This window comes from Chlorocebus sabaeus, chromosome 8, assembly GCF_047675955.1.
Source record: "Chlorocebus sabaeus isolate Y175 chromosome 8, mChlSab1.0.hap1, whole genome shotgun sequence".
NCBI classification, from domain to species: Eukaryota; Metazoa; Chordata; class Mammalia; order Primates; family Cercopithecidae; genus Chlorocebus; species Chlorocebus sabaeus.
Window position 1 is genome coordinate 148,646,423 of NC_132911.1, and position 16,589 is coordinate 148,663,011.

A 16,589-nucleotide genomic window follows, 5' to 3' on the forward strand; every position below is an offset into this window, starting at 1 on the left:
GACTACAGGCGGGTGCCATCGCACCCAGCTAATTTTTTGTATTTTTAGTAGAGGTGGAGTTTTACTGTGTTAGCTAGGATGGTCTTGATCTCCTGAACTCATGATCTGCCCACCTTGGCCTCCCAAAGTGCTGGGATTACAGGTGTGAGCCACTGTACCTGGTCTCTTGTGTCCATTTTTAAGATTTTTTTTTTTTTTGAGACAGTGTCTCACTCTGTCGCCCAGGCTGGAGTGCAGTGGTGCAGTCTCGGCTCACTGCAAGCTCCGCCTCCCGGGTTCATGCCATTCTCCTGCCTCAGCCTCTCGAGTAGCTGGGACTACAGGCGCCCGCCACTATGCCCAGCTAACTGTTTTGTATTTTTAGTAGAGATGGGTTTTCACTGTGTTAGCCAGAATGGTCTTGATCTCCTGACCTCGTGATCTACCTGCCTCGGCCTCCCAAAGTGCTGAGATTACAGGCGTGAGCCACCATGCCCGGCTCATTTTTAAGATTTTTTTTTGAGGTGGAGTTTTGCTCTGTCACCCAGGCTGGAGTGCAGTGGCACAATCTCAATGCCTCTGCCTGGGTTCAACCTCTGCCTCCTGGGTTCCAGTGATTCTCCTGCCTAGCCTCCTGAGTAGCTGGGATTACAGGTGTCCACCACCATGCCTGGCTAATTTTTGTATTTTTAGTAGAGACAGGGTTTTGCCATGTTGGCCAGGCTGGTCTCGAACTCCTGACCTCAGGTGATCCATCTGCCTTGGCCTCCCAAAGTGCTGGGACTACAGGTATGAGCCACTGTGTCAAGCTCATTTTTAAGATATTTTCTTAGTGATTACCATGATGATTGCACTGAACGTTCTAACATCCTAAAACAATTTAGACCAGTTAAGCCTCAGTAACATACAAAATCTCTGCTTCTCTACAAATGTTACCCCCACTTATGTTGTCATCACAGATTACATCTTTATATATAGTGGGGTAAAAAACATAGACTTACGATGCTGACCTTTTATGCATTTGTCCTTTAGATCACTTAGGAAATATGTATTGGCAAAAACCACAATTAATTTTGCACCAACCTAATACAAAATGTACCTAGAAACCAAAATACAAGGATACTAACTTTTATACTTACCCATGTAGTTACCTTTACTGGAGGTCTTTATTTTTGTATGGCTTTGAGTCCCTGTCTAGTGTTCTTTCATTTCAACCTTTAGGATTCCCTTTAAAAGCATTTCTTGTAGGGCAGCCTATTTGTAACAAGCTTCCTCAGCTTTTATCTCTCTGGATATGTTTTAATTTCTCCTTCACTTTGAAGAATAATTTTGCCAGATAACAGAATTCTTAGTTAACAGGGTTTTCCCCCCCTCTTAGCAGTTTAAGCTGTCCCAGTGCCTTCTGACCTCTGGGTTCTGATAAAAAACTGGCTAGAAATCTTACCCAGAACCCCTTGTTCAGGATAGGTCTCCTCGCTTGCTGTTTTCAAGATTCCTTGTATTTCAACAATTTGATTAGAAAGAGACCTGGTGCGGATCTCTTTAAATCTACTCAGTTTGTTGAACTTCTTGCATGTGTAGACATGCCTTTCATCACATTTGGGATACTCTCAGTCATTATTTCTTCAAATATTTTTTCCATCCCCTTCTCCACTCTTTTCCTTCTTGAACATCCCTACTATATATGTTGGTCTACTTGATGGTGTCCCATGGTCCATTAAGTTCACTTTTCTATTTTCTTTTTTTTGACACGGAGTCTCACTCTGTCACCCAGGCTGGGGTACAGTGGCACGATTTCGGCTCAATGCAATCTCCGCCTCCTGGGTTCAAGCGATTCTCCTGCCTCAGCCTCCAGAGTAGCTGGGACTACAGGCGCGTGCACCACGCCCGGCTGATTTTTGTATTTTTAGTAGAGACGGGGTTTCCCCATGTTGGCCAAGATGCTCTCGATCTCCTGACTTCAAGTGATCTGCTTGCCTCGGCCTCCCAAAGTGCTAGGATTACACGCGTGAGCCACCGTGCCCAGCCATGAAGTTCACTTTTCTTAGATCTTTTTTTTCTCCTCAGACTGATTTCAATTGTTCTGTCTTCAAGTTTGCCAATTTTTCTGCCTGCTCAAATCTACTACTGAAACCCTCTAGCAAAATTTCCACTTCATTTTTTAGTTCCACACTTTTTATGTTTCTTTTACAATTGTATTTCTTATTGATATATTAATTTTGTTCACACATCATTTTCCTGGTTTTTTTTTCTTGAGACAGAGTCTCGCTCTGTCCCCCAGGCTGGAGTGCAGTGGCGCAATCTTGGCTCACTGCAATCTCCACCTCCCGGGTTCACACCATTGTCCTGCCTCAGGCTCCAGACTAGTTGGGACTACAGGTGCCTGCCACCATGCCCAGCTAATTTTTTGTATTTTTAGTAAAGACGGGATTTCACCACGTTGGCCAGGATGGTCTCAATCTCCTGACCTCATGATCTCCCGCCTCGGCCTCCCAAAGTGCTGGGATTACAGGCGTGAGCCACTGCGTTCAGCCTAGTTCTCTATGGTTTCTTTTACCTCTCTGAGCATATTTGAAGCAGTTGATTTAAAGTGTTTGTCTAGTTAAGTACAATGTCTGCGCTTTCTCCAGGACACTTTCTGTCAGCTTACTTTTTCCTTTGAATGGGACATATTTTCTTGCTTCGTTATATGCTTCATGATTTTTGCTTTGTTAAAAACTGCACAACTGAATATGAAAATGTGGTATCCCTCCCCTAGGCTTTGCTGTTTTTGATTGTTGAAGACTAGAGTCACATGTTCATTTAGTGACTTTTCCAAACTATTTTTGCAAAGACTATTCTTTGTCGAGCACAGTCACTCAAGTCTTTTTCTTTAGCTTGTGTTCAACTAATGTTTTGACAGAGATTTCTTTGAATACCAAGAGAAAAATAAAAACAAAACACTTCTCCCAGTCTTTGTGTCGGGGTACTTTTTTAACACTGTTTACAACTCTGAGTTGACTACCTTCACTGAGCCTAGAGATTAGCCAGAGTTCTCGTGAAAGCTTATGGTCTTAAGGTCTTTTCTGAACACACATCCAGTCCTGGGCATGCATGTGACTTCCTGGATTCCCCAAAATATATGGGTGCTTTTTTTTTAAAAATTTGTTATTTTTTTTCTGAGACAGAGCCTCACTCCAGTTGCCCAGGCTAGAGTGCAGTGGCATGATCTCAGATCACTGCAACACCCGCCTACCACGTTTAAGCAATTCTTGTGCTTCAGCCTCCCAAGTAGCTGGGATTACAGGTATGTGCCACCACACCTGGCTAATTTTCGTACTTTTAGTAGAGACAGGGTTTTGCCATGTTGGCCAGGCTGGTCTCGAACTCCTGGCCTCAAGCAATCCGCCCGCCTCGGCCTCCCAAATTGCTGGGATTACAGGCGTGAGTCATCACACCCAGCCTTTCTTAATTTTTAGTAGAGACAGGGTCCTGCCATGCTATACTGGCTGGTCCTGAACTCCTGGCCTCATACGATTCTCCTACCTTGGCCTCTCAAAGTGCTCAGATCGTAGGTATGAGCCACCACACCCACTCCAAGGCTGCCTTTGAATGCCTTTATTTCCCCACAAGAAACTCCTCAGCTTTTCTTCCTAGGCTTTAGATGGCCAACTGTATGGGTAACCATGGTACAAAGGCCTGGACCAGAGTAGAGTCCTGAGGGGATGGGGTTGCCACTAGCCTGGCTGTTGAACTGGAAAGGGGTCAGGACTACAGGGCAAATCAAAGGACCCTGGTAGCCATCATGTCATACTTCTTTGTGCCAAGTGGGGAAAGCACAGTTCTGCTCAAGGTGCCAGGGGCCAGGCCAGGTCAACTTCCTTGCTGACATCCAGCCTTGGCTCCTTGAGTCAGAGTACCCCCCACCACCCTCCCCACCTGTGATGACACAGATGACACAAATGCCTCCTAGGGGTAAGCACAGGGTTCCATGGACATCACTTCCTCAGAATAAGGGCACCAGGGGGAACTGTTCTTAAAGTACCTGGCTGCTGATAGTGAGGGCAGATGGCTTCCAGCTCAGTATCACTATAGCAGGGGGGACCACAGGCTGCAGATCCAGGGTGGGTCACAGCAGGAGCATCACTCACAGGGGCCTGGGCTGCAGGGGTCCAAGGGGATGGTCCTGGAGCTGAGAGCTCCATCTCTGCCTCCTCACGGCGAGTTCTGAGGCTGGGCATGACTAGGACCTGAAGACCAGCAAGAAAACAGGTGAGTATACAGACAGGCTAGCTCTAGGGATTCATCCTCCCATCAGGTCGGGGTCTCTTCCTCCATCCCTGCAGCCCAAGACCTGAAGAGGCCCTGGTGCTGCCTGGTCTCAGGGGCTGATGCTATGTTCCCTGATCCTGGACCCAAAAAGAGGGAGTCAGCCACAGAGACAAAGACTCACAAGCCAGGGCCACAGCTACAAAGGGGCAAGATTCTGACCCTAAGGCAAAGTTGGGTAACGGTGCCCAGGCCTACCATGATAGGGCAGCCCCCATAGGGCCTTTATCCTGCTCTGGGGCCTGTGTCCTGCTGTGGGCCTGTGTCCTGCTGTGGGTCTGTGTCCCGCTGTGGGCCTGTGTCCCGCTGTGGGCCTGTGTCCCGCTGTGGGTCTGTGTCCCGCTGTGGGTCTGTGTCCCGCTGTGGGGGTGTGTCCCGCTGTGGGTCTGTGTCCCGCTGTGGGTCTGTGTCCCGCTGTGGGCCTGTGTCCCGCTGTGGGCCTGTGTCCCGCTGTGGGCCTGTGTCCCGCTGTGGGCCTGTGTCCCGCTGTGGGCCTGTGTCCCGCTGTGGGCCTGTGTCCCGCTGTGGGTCTGTGTCCCGCTGTGGGTCTGTGTCCCGCTGTGGGTCTGTGTCCCGCTGTGGGTCTGTGTCCCGCTGGGGGTCTGTGTCCCGCTGGGGGTCTGTGTCCCGCTGGGGGTCTGTGTCCCGCTGGGGGTCTGTGTCCCGCTGTGGGGTCTGTGTCCCGCTGTGGGTCTGTGTCCCGCTGTGGGTCTGTGTCCCGCTGTGGGGCCTGTGTCCCGCTGTGGGTCTGTGTCCCGCTGTGGGTCTGTGTCCCGCTGTGGGTCTGTGTCCCGCTGTGGGGCCTGTGTCCCGCTGTGGGTCTGTGTCCCGCTGTGGGGGTGTGTCCCGCTGTGGGGGTGTGTCCCGCTGTGGGCCTGTGTCCCGCTGTGGGCCTGTGTCCCGCTGTGGGTCTGTGTCCCGCTGTGGGGGTGTGTCCCGCTGTGGGTCTGTGTCCCGCTGTGGGCCTGTGTCCCGCTGTGGGCCTGTGTCCCGCTGTGGGCCTGTGTCCCGCTGTGGGTCTGTGTCCCGCTGTGGGCCTGTGTCCCGCTGTGGGTCTGTGTCCCGCTGTGGGTCTGTGTCCCGCTGTGGGTCTGTGTCCCGCTGTGGGTCTGTGTCCCGCTGTGGGTCTGTGTCCCGCTGTGGGTCTGTGTCCCGCTGTGGGGTCTGTGTCCCGCTGTGGGGTCTGTGTCCCGCTGTGGGTCTGTGTCCCGCTGTGGGTCTGTGTCCCGCTGTGGGGGTGTGTCCCGCTGTGGGGGTGTGTCCCGCTGTGGGTCTGTGTCCCGCTGTGGGTCTGTGTCCCGCTGTGGGGGTGTGTCCCGCTGTGGGTCTGTGTCCCGCTGTGGGGCCTGTGTCCCGCTGTGGGTCTGTGTCCCGCTGTGGGTCTGTGTCCCGCTGTGGGGGTGTGTCCCGCTGTGGGCCTGTGTCCCGCTGTGGGCCTGTGTCCCGCTGTGGGTCTGTGTCCCGCTGTGGGTCTGTGTCCCGCTGTGGGTCTGTGTCCCGCTGTGGGTCTGTGTCCCGCTGTGGGGGTGTGTCCCGCTGTGGGGTCTGTGTCCCGCTGTGGGTCTGTGTCCCGCTGTGGGTCTGTGTCCCGCTGTGGGTCTGTGTCCCGCTGTGGGGGTGTGTCCCGCTGTGGGGGTGTGTCCCGCTGTGGGTCTGTGTCCCGCTGTGGGGGTGTGTCCCGCTGTGGGTCTGTGTCCCGCTGTGGGTCTGTGTCCCGCTGTGGGGGTGTGTCCCGCTGTGGGTCTGTGTCCCGCTGTGGGGCCTGTGTCCCGCTGTGGGTCTGTGTCCTGCTGTGGGTCTGTGTCCCGCTGTGGGGGTGTGTCCCGCTGTGGGTCTGTGTCCCGCTGTGGGCCTGTGTCCCGCTGTGGGTCTGTGTCCCGCTGTGGGTCTGTGTCCCGCTGTGGGTCTGTGTCCCGCTGTGGGTCTGTGTCCCGCTGTGGGGGTGTGTCCCGCTGTGGGGTCTGTGTCCCGCTGTGGGGTCTGTGTCCCGCTGTGGGTCTGTGTCCCGCTGTGGGTCTGTGTCCCGCTGTGGGTCTGTGTCCCGCTGTGGGGGTGTGTCCCGCTGTGGGGGTGTGTCCCGCTGTGGGTCTGTGTCCCGCTGTGGGTCTGTGTCCCGCTGTGGGGGTGTGTCCCGCTGTGGGTCTGTGTCCCGCTGTGGGGCCTGTGTCCTGCTGTGGGTCTGTGTCCTGCTGTGGGTCTGTGTCCCGCTGTGGGGGTGTGTCCCGCTGTGGGGGTGTGTCCCGCTGTGGGGGTGTGTCCCGCTGTGGGTCTGTGTCCCGCTGTGGGTCTGTGTCCCGCTGTGGGTCTGTGTCCCGCTGTGGGGGTGTGTCCCGCTGTGGGTCTGTGTCCCGCTGTGGGTCTGTGTCCCGCTGTGGGTCTGTGTCCCGCTGTGGGGGTGTGTCCCGCTGTGGGGGTGTGTCCCGCTGTGGGCCTGTGTCCCGCTGTGGGCCTGTGTCCCGCTGTGGGTCTGTGTCCCGCTGTGGGGGTGTGTCCCGCTGTGGGTCTGTGTCCCGCTGTGGGGGTGTGTCCTGCTGTGGGTCTGTGTCCCGCTGTGGGTCTGTGTCCCGCTGTGGGTCTGTGTCCCGCTGTGGGGGTGTGTCCCGCTGTGGGTCTGTGTCCCGCTGTGGGGCCTGTGTCCTGCTGTGGGTCTGTGTCCCGCTGTGGGTCTGTGTCCCGCTGTGGGTCTGTGTCCCGCTGTGGGGGTGTGTCCCGCTGTGGGTCTGTGTCCCGCTGTGGGGGTGTGTCCTGCTGTGGGTCTGTGTCCCGCTGTGGGGGTGTGTCCTGCTGTGGGTCTGTGTCCCGCTGTGGGGGTGTGTCCTGCTGTGGGTCTGTGTCCCGCTGTGGGGGTGTGTCCCGCTGTGGGTCTGTGTCCCGCTGTGGGTCTGTGTCCCGCTGTGGGTCTGTGTCCCGCTGTGGGTCTGTGTCCCGCTGTGGGGGTGTGTCCTGCTGTGGGTCTGTGTCCCGCTGTGGGGCCTGTGTCCTGCTGTGGGTCTGTGTCCTGCTGTGGGTCTGTGTCCCGCTGTGGGTCTGTGTCCCGCTGTGGGGGTGTGTCCCGCTGTGGGTCTGTGTCCCGCTGTGGGTCTGTGTCCCGCTGTGGGGGTGTGTCCTGCTGTGGGTCTGTGTCCCGCTGTGGGGCCTGTGTCCTGCTGTGGGTCTGTGTCCTGCTGTGGGTCTGTGTCCCGCTGTGGGGGTGTGTCCTGCTGTGGGGGTGTGTCCTGCTGTGGGGGTGTGTCCCGCTGTGGGTCTGTGTCCCGCTGTGGGTCTGTGTCCCGCTGTGGGTCTGTGTCCCGCTGTGGGGGTGTGTCCCGCTGTGGGGGTGTGTCCCGCTGTGGGTCTGTGTCCCGCTGTGGGTCTGTGTCCCGCTGTGGGGGTGTGTCCCGCTGTGGGGGTGTGTCCCGCTGTGGGCCTGTGTCCCGCTGTGGGCCTGTGTCCCGCTGTGGGGGTGTGTCCCGCTGTGGGTCTGTGTCCCGCTGTGGGCCTGTGTCCCGCTGTGGGCCTGTGTCCCGCTGTGGGGGTGTGTCCCGCTGTGGGGGTGTGTCCCGCTGTGGGTCTGTGTCCCGCTGTGGGGGTGTGTCCCGCTGTGGGTCTGTGTCCCGCTGTGGGGCCTGTGTCCCGCTGTGGGTCTGTGTCCCGCTGTGGGTCTGTGTCCCGCTGTGGGTCTGTGTCCCGCTGTGGGGGTGTGTCCCGCTGTGGGGGTGTGTCCCGCTGTGGGGGTGTGTCCCGCTGTGGGTCTGTGTCCCGCTGTGGGTCTGTGTCCCGCTGTGGGTCTGTGTCCCGCTGTGGGGGTGTGTCCCGCTGTGGGTCTGTGTCCCGCTGTGGGTCTGTGTCCCGCTGTGGGGGTGTGTCCCGCTGTGGGTCTGTGTCCCGCTGTGGGGCCTGTGTCCCGCTGTGGGCCTGTGTCCCGCTGTGGGCCTGTGTCCCGCTGTGGGGGTGTGTCCCGCTGTGGGTCTGTGTCCCGCTGTGGGCCTGTGTCCCGCTGTGGGCCTGTGTCCCGCTGTGGGCCTGTGTCCCGCTGTGGGTCTGTGTCCCGCTGTGGGGGTGTGTCCCGCTGTGGGTCTGTGTCCCGCTGTGGGCCTGTGTCCTGCTGTGGGCCTGTGTCCCGCTGTGGGTCTGTGTCCCGCTGTGGGTCTGTGTCCCGCTGTGGGGGTGTGTCCCGCTGTGGGTCTGTGTCCCGCTGTGGGGGTGTGTCCCGCTGTGGGTCTGTGTCCCGCTGTGGGCCTGTGTCCTGCTGTGGGCCTGTGTCCCGCTGTGGGTCTGTGTCCCGCTGTGGGTCTGTGTCCCGCTGTGGGGGTGTGTCCTGCTGTGGGTCTGTGTCCCGCTGTGGGGCCTGTGTCCTGCTGTGGGTCTGTGTCCTGCTGTGGGGGTGTGTCCTGCTGTGGGGGTCTGTCCCGCTGTGGGGGTCTGTCATGCTGTGGGTCTGTGTCCCGCTGTGGGTCTGTGTCCCGCTGTGGGGGTGTGTCCCGCTGTGGGTCTGTGTCCCGCTGTGGGGCCTGTGTCCTGCTGTGGGTCTGTGTCCTGCTGTGGGGGTGTGTCCTGCTGTGGGTCTGTGTCCCGCTGTGGGGGTGTGTCCCGCTGTGGGGGTGTGTCCCGCTGTGGGGGTGTGTCCCGCTGTGGGGGTGTGTCCCGCTGTGGGTCTGTGTCCCGCTGTGGGTCTGTGTCCCGCTGTGGGTCTGTGTCCCGCTGTGGGGCCTGTGTCCCGCTGTGGGTCTGTGTCCCGCTGTGGGGGTGTGTCCCGCTGTGGGGGTGTGTCCTGCTGTGGGGGTGTGTCCTGCTGTGGGGGTGTGTCCCGCTGTGGGGGTGTGTCCTGCTGTGGGTCTGTGTCCCGCTGTGGGTCTGTGTCCCGCTGTGGGGGTGTGTCCTGCTGTGGGCCTGTGTCCCGCTGTGGGGGTGTGTCCCGCTGTGGGGGTGTGTCCTGCTGTGGGGGTGTGTCCTGCTGTGGGGGTGTGTCCCGCTGTGGGTCTGTGTCCCGCTGTGGGTCTGTGTCCCGCTGTGGGGGTGTGTCCTGCTGTGGGCCTGTGTCCCGCTGTGGGGGTGTGTCCTGCTGTGGGGGTGTGTCCTGCTGTGGGGGTGTGTCCCGCTGTGGGGGTGTGTCCCGCTGTGGGGGTGTGTCCCGCTGTGGGTCTGTGTCCCGCTGTGGGTCTGTGTCCCGCTGTGGGGGTGTGTCCTGCTGTGGGCCTGTGTCCCGCTGTGGGGGTGTGTCCCGCTGTGGGGGTGTGTCCTGCTGTGGGGGTGTGTCCTGCTGTGGGGGTGTGTCCCGCTGTGGGGGTGTGTCCCGCTGTGGGGGTGTGTCCCGCTGTGGGTCTGTGTCCCGCTGTGGGTCTGTGTCCCGCTGTGGGGGTGTGTCCTGCTGTGGGTCTGTGTCCCGCTGTGGGGCCTGTGTCCTGCTGTGGGTCTGTGTCCTGCTGTGGGGGTGTGTCCTGCTGTGGGGGTGTGTCCTGCTGTGGGTCTGTGTCCTGCTGTGGGCCTGTGTCCCGCTGTGGGGGTGTGTCCCGCTGTGGGTCTGTGTCCCGCTGTGGGTCTGTGTCCTGCTGTGGGCCTGTGTCCCGCTGTGGGGGTGTGTCCTGCTGTGGGTCTGTGTCCCGCTGTGGGGGTGTGTCCCGCTGTGGGTCTGTGTCCCGCTGTGGGCCTGTGTCCTGCTGTGGGCCTGTGTCCCGCTGTGGGTCTGTGTCCTGCTGTGGGCCTGTGTCCTGCTGTGGGTCTGTGTCCCGCTGTGGGGGTGTGTCCTGCTGTGGGTCTGTGTCCCGCTGTGGGGCCTGTGTCCTGCTGTGGGTCTGTGTCCTGCTGTGGGGGTGTGTCCTGCTGTGGGGCCGTGTCCTGCTGTGGGTCTGTGTCCTGCTGTGGGGTCTGTGTCCTGCTGTGGGTCTGTGTCCTGCTGTGGGGGTGTGTCCTGCTGTGGGGTCTGTGTCCTGCTGTGGGGTCTGTGTCCTGCTGTGGGTCTGTGTCCTGCTGTGGGTCTGTGTCCTGCTGTGGGTCTGTGTCCTGCTGTGGGCCTGTGTCCTGCTGTGGGTCTGTGTCCTGCTGTGGGTCTGTGTCCTGCTGTGGCCACTCATATCACTCCTTGTTGCTGACATTCAAAATGCTCTGAAGCTGGGCACGCTAGACCCACCTAGAGTGGGAGAACAGCAGCTCCAAAGGTTGAGCAGCCAAGGGCAGCCTGTGCTGCAGCCCCACGTCACCATTATGTGTCAACGCCTACCAATCCTAGTGGTCAATTCTGTCTGAGTTGCACCATCCTGGAAGCATCCATACCATGTGTTCCCATCTTTACTTGCCTGGGATGTTTTTCCACTGCACCACCTACTCCCTTCTAGTCTCTCATTCCCCATTTCATGTTGGCACCCCAGTGTGCACTTCTGCACTGACACCAACTTCCTTGGTGATTACGTCCAGTCTTGAGGCATCAACATCCTTGTTAAGACTCACAAACTTGGGCTCATCTCCAGTCCTAACTACTCTCCGTGAGCAGAAGATAGGACACTCCCATGTGGAGGCATGATGGGCTCCTCACATGGACCAGGTTACTGAATCTCCCTACCCCCTCACCATACCCTGCCCGGGTGCCCATTGGGAGCACTGACATACCTCAGCCCTTCACTCACAAGTACTGACCCTGACTCCTCTGTTCTTCATGAGCACCAGCTGAGAGTGAGGGTGTGATCAAGGGGATCTGCAAAGGGGATCTGAAGAAAGGAGGCAGAAGGATGGTGCAGGGAGTCAAGGTGACGGTAGGTGTCACCCATAAGCTATGTGGGGAAGAAAGAAGGGCTGGGTGATGCTCCCGGACTCAGATCACCATCAAGGAGGAATGCACAACTAGCGGTCTGGGTGAAAAGGTCAGAGCACAAGCGTAGGGAAAAACTTGAGGGAAAAGGCAAGGAGATACGAACAGAGCTCACAGGGATGGTCACTATGGACAGATGATAAGGGAGCTTGGCTGCCAGATGAAGATGAAGCACTGGCCACATTTCCATGTCGGGAGAGACAAAACTAACACCTCAAGATTAACTTGGCAGGGTGCTCAGAGGAATGGTGGGAGATGAGATTCAAAGCAGTTACAGCACCAGAAACAGAGCAGACATAGGCGATGGGGGTGACAAGGCACTCAGTGACTGCATCTGCTTGCCCTTACAGTGCCGATGCCCAGTTTCCTCGAGGGAAAGCTCTCCCAATCCAAGGGACATGTAATAATCTGCAACATTTATTTAGTTCATTTTATTTAAAAATACTTTAGTAAAGTCTCATTTTTTCTGAATAGGAGTATAGTCACCTCAAAATTTAAAAGGTAAAAAGAAATTATAGTGAAAAATCCCCCAAAGATCTACTCAGTTTCCCTTGCTTCTAGTGTAACGTTCCAGATTAATCTAGATTTACACAGCAAATATATAAACATACGTTTGCCTTTTAATGATAAGCTATACCCAACTATGCTATTGCTTCACACCTTATTTTTCTCACTTCATTACACGTGGGATCTTGCTTACCAGGACACAGAATAAACGCCCCCCTCTCCTCCAGGTCCATATCCTAATCCCTGGAACTTGTGCTTATGTTACACTACATACCAAAAGGGACTTTGCAGAGGGAATTAAGGTTATGGACGTGAATTACCCTGGTGGACCCAATCTAATCAAATGAGCCCTTAAAAGCCTGAGAAGAATCTGAGGGCCACGTGGAAGGACCTTGGAGAGCTAAAGGCCACTCAGGCCGGCAGCCAGCACTTCTGAGGACCAACCCCAAGAAACACAGATTCGGCCAACAGCCTGAACAAGCTTGGAAGCGGAGTCTCCTGGCTAAAGGCTAAGACCGCCCGAGCAGTCAGACACCTGGAAGAGCCAGCCGCCCCCTCCCACAGCAAGCAGCCACAGAGTGGGCCCTGGCCGATCCCTCAGCACCTTGCCCCTTGGGGGAGAACGGGCCCCAACTCTCCTCCCTTCCCAGAGCATCTCCTCCACACGCAGAGCGACTCCACTACTGACTGGGCCTCCCAGGCAGGACATCTGAGGCCGAAACCCCGTTTCTCCCCCAGCTCTGCTCTGTGCATCTCCGACTTCGCTTCGAACACCAGGAACCGCGAGCCCACCACGTCTCCCACGCGCAGGGAACCACCGCATCGCACGGCTGCCCCGTCGCTCCGCCCGAGCTCGAACGGCGGTATCGATACGCGGGAACGCCACCAGCCTGCGGGCAGAGTCCTAGCTCGGCCCCCCGCCGCGACCTTACCGCGGGCTCTCCCCGGAGACCCCCCTCCCGGAGGCCGCCCCCAGAGGCTCCGACCTCCAGCCCAGGCCAAGCGGCCCCCGCCCCGCCCCCCCCGGCGCTCCCACAACCCCCCGCGCGGCTCCGCCCCCGCCCGGGGTCCCAGTCTCGCCGCCCGCCCCGTCTGAGCCCTGAGAGGCCCCTGGGCCCCCCAACCACGGGGACATCAGGGACAACCGGTGCGGGGTCCGAGGCGTGGAGCTTCGCGGAACTAACTCACCTCAACAGGTCGCGCTTGGAAGGGAGGCAGCACTGCGGCACGAACGCCTCTCAGCCAGCGCCGGCTGACCCCCGGAAGTCCCGCCCCGATTTCCGGCCCGCCGCTCGTTCTGTCTGGGACAGCTAGCCACTCTAGACGTTGGGAGGCCGGGGCGACTCTGTGGTTCAGCCCCATTCCTGGTCCCGCTAACCCTGAGCCAGGGACCCTTCTGTTCCCCATTTTCTCAGAGTGCACCCGTGCACTGAACAAGGCGGCAATTGAAGAAAAGGGGACACTATTAGAAATGCAGAGATAATGAGATATACTGTTGAGTGGGAGATTTTAATACACAGGCCCCCAGAATCGGAACAGATTGTAATTTGAGAAAAACCTAAGGATACATTTTTTGGAAGAAATGAATCATTCAATCAGTAAGTGATCAGAAAGATAAATGGAAGAATTCAAAGTCCTTCAGTAGATAATGTTTTCGTGAGATTGTGCGTGGATCATTTATAATACGGAAATGAATTGTACACTTGGGCATAAAGAATACAAATAAGGCTGGGTGTGGTGGCCCACGCCTGTAATTTCAGCACCTGGGAGGCCGAGGCGGGCAGATGGCTTGAGGCCAGGAGTTTAAGACCAGCCTGGGCAATATAGGGAGACTCCATCTCTACAAAAAATACAAAAGTTAGCCAGGTGTGATGGTGTGCGCCTGTAGTCCCAGCTACTCAGGAGGCTGAGGTGGGCGGATTGCTTGAGCCGGGGAATGTGCGGCTGCAGTGAGCAGGGATCACACCATTGCACTGGTGAGAGAGTGAGACCCTGTCTCAAGGAAAAAAAAAAAAAAAAGAAACAAAACAACAACCAAAAATACCCACAAATATTTTAACGTTCATTTTGCAGGCAAATTAAACTATTAAAATCAGGAATACATAAAAAATACACGACAAACTCTATTGGAATTTAAGAAACACTGTGTAGATAACTTTTTTTTTTTTTTTAAAGTTCAGGCGGAGGTGCTCTCAGTTGGAGATGAGGAACTTATTGGAAGCTAGATAAAGGTCATTCTTGCTATGCTTTAGCAAAGAGATTGGTGGCATTTTGGCCCTGCCCTAAAGATCTGTGGAACTTTGAGCTTGAGAGAGATGATTTAGGGCATCTGGCAGAAGAAATTTCTAAGCAGCAAAGCATTCAAGATTTGACATACCTTTTTCTGAAAGTGTAAAGTCATATGCATTCACAAAGAGATAGCCTGAAATGGGAACTTATGTTTATTTTTATTTTTTTATTTCCATAGGTTTTTACATTTTTTATTTCCATAGGTGGTGGTGTTTGGTTACATGAGTAAGTTCTTCAGTGGTGATTTGTGAGTGGTGATTTGGTGCACCCATCACCTGGGCAGTATACATTGAACCCAATTTGTAGTCTTTTGTCCCTCACGCCCTTCCCACCCTTTCCCCCGCGAGTCCCCAAAGTCCACTGTATCCTTCTTATGCCTTTGCATCCTCATAGCTTAGCTACCTCTCATGAGTGAGGACATACGATGTTAGGTTTTCCATTCTTGAGTTACTTCACTTAGAATAATAGTCTCCAATCCTATCCAGGTTGCTGTGAATGCCATTAATTCACTCCTTTTTATGACTGAGTAGTATTCCATCATATATCATATATATGATGGAATACTACTCTCTCTCTCTCTATATATATATATATATATATGCCACAATTTGTTTATCCACTCGTTGATTGATGGGCATTTGGGCTGCTTCCACATTTTTGCAATTGTGAATTCTGCTGCCATAAACATGCATATACAAGTATCTTTTTCCTATAATGACTTCTTTTCTTCTGGGTAGATACCCAGTAGTGGGATTGCTGGATGAAATGGTAGTTCTTGGTAGTTCTACTTTTAGTTCTTTAAAGATGCTCCATACTGTTTTCCATAGTGGTTGTACTAGTTTACATTCCCACCAGCAGTGTGGAAGGGTTCCCTTTTCACCACATCCATGCCAATACCTATTATTTTTTGATTTTTGATTATGGCCATTCTTGTGGGAGTAAGGTGGTATTATTTTGTGGTTTTGGTTTGCATTTCCCTGATCATTAGTGATGTTGAGCATTTTTTCATATGTTTGTTGGCCATTTGTATATCTTGTTTTGAGAATTGTCTGTTCATGTCCATAGTCCTCTTTTTGATATGATTATTTTTTTCTTGCTAATTTGTTTGAGTTCCTTGTAGATTCTGCATATTAGTTCTTTGTTGGATGTATAGATTGTGAAGATTTTCTCCCACTCTGTGGGTTGTCTGTTTAGTCTGCTGACTGTTCCTTTTGCCGTGCAAAAGTTCTTTAGTTAAATTAAGTCCCACCTATTTATCTTTGTTTTTGTCACATTTGCTTTTGGGTTCTTGGTCATGAAATCTTTGCCTAGGCCAATGTCTAGAAGGGTTTTTTCTGATGTTATCTTGTAGAATTTTTATATTTTCAGGTCTTAGATTTAAGTCCTTGATCCATCTTGAGTTTATTTTTTTAAGGTGAAAGATGAGGATCTAGGTTTATTCTCCTACATGTGGCCTGCCAACTATCCCAGCACTATTTGTGAATAGGTTGTTTTTTCCCCACTTTATGTTTTTGTCTGCTTTGTTGAAGGTCAGTTGGCTGTAAGTATTTGAGTTTATTTCTGGGTTCTCTAGTCTATTCCATTGGTCTATATGCCTATTTATTTTTAGCAGTACCATGCTGTTCTGGTGACTATGGCCTTATAGTATAGTTTGAAATCAGCTACTGTGATGTCTCCAGGTTTGTTCTTTTTGCTTAGTCTTGTTTTGGCTATGCATGCTCATTTTTGGTTCCATATGAATTTTAGGATTGTTTTTTCTAGTTCTGTGAAGAATGATCGTGATATTTTTATGGGCATTGTATTGAATTTGTAGATTGCTTTTGGCAGTATGGTATTTTCTCAATATTAATTCTACCCATCCATGAGCATGGGATGTGTTTCAATTTGTTTGTGTTGACTATGATTTCTTTTAGCAGTGTTTTGTAGTTTTCCTTGTAGAGGTCTTTCACCTCCTTAGTTAGGAATATTCTAAAGTATTTCATTTTTTGCAACTATTTTAAAAGGGGTTGGGTTCTTGATTTGATTCTCAGCTTGGTTGCTATTAGTGTATAGCAGAGCTACTGATTTGTGTACTTTAATTTTGTATCCTGAAACTTTGCTAATTCATTTATCATTTCTAGGAGCTTTTTGGAGGCATCTTTGGGGTTTTCTAGGTATATGATCCTATCATCAGCAAACAGCAACAGTTTGACTTCCTCTTTACCAGTTTGGATGCCGTTTATTTTTTTCTCTTTTCTAATTGTTCTGGCTAGGACTTCCAGTACTACGTTGAATAGAAGTGGTGAGAATGGGCATCTTTGTCTTGTTCCAGTTCTCAGAGGGATTGCTTTCAACTTTTACTCATTCAGTATTATGTTGGCTGTGCGTTTATCATAGATGGCTTTTATTACATTGAGTTATGTCCCTTGTATGCCGATTTTGCTGAAGGTTTTAATCATAAAGGGATAGTGGATTTTGTAGGGTGCAGCCCTTCGGTGCTTAGCGGGTGTTCTCCCTGTGTGCAGAGATGAGAGATTGTAATAAATAAAGACACAAGACAGAGAGATAAAGAGAAAGCAACTGGGCCTGGGGGACTACTACCATCAAGACGTGGAGACTGGTAGTCGCCCCAAATGGCTGGGTGTGCTGATATTTGTTGCATACAAGACAAGGGGGCAGGGTAAGGAGGGTGAACCTTCTAAGTGATTGATAAGGTGAAGCAAGTCACGTGATCATAGGACAGGTG

At 53.9% G+C, this 16,589-nt stretch overlaps 1 protein-coding gene across 10 annotated transcripts in view; it reads right to left on the reverse strand.

The window, feature by feature from the left end:
* ZNF16 (zinc finger protein 16) overlaps positions 1-12,862 on the reverse strand; it is a 30,407-nt gene extending 17,545 nt beyond the window's left edge. For 6 of the 10 annotated variants that reach the window (XR_012093808.1, XR_012093806.1, XR_012093807.1 and 3 more), the window contains exons 1-2: positions 12,764-12,862; positions 4,004-4,208 (exon numbers count right to left, since the gene is read on the reverse strand). Coding sequence is in view for 4 of the 10 variants with exons in the window: in XM_073018536.1 (XP_072874637.1) it covers positions 4,004-4,199 (196 nt within the window). In the remaining 6 variants the exon portion in view is untranslated. Of the gene's footprint in view, positions 1-4,003; positions 4,209-10,393; positions 12,153-12,179; positions 12,505-12,763 lie in introns of those variants that run through there. The other 4 variants (XM_073018538.1, XM_073018537.1, XM_073018539.1 and 1 more) reach the window with 4 other exon arrangements.
* Positions 12,863-16,589: the final 3,727 nt, after the last annotated feature.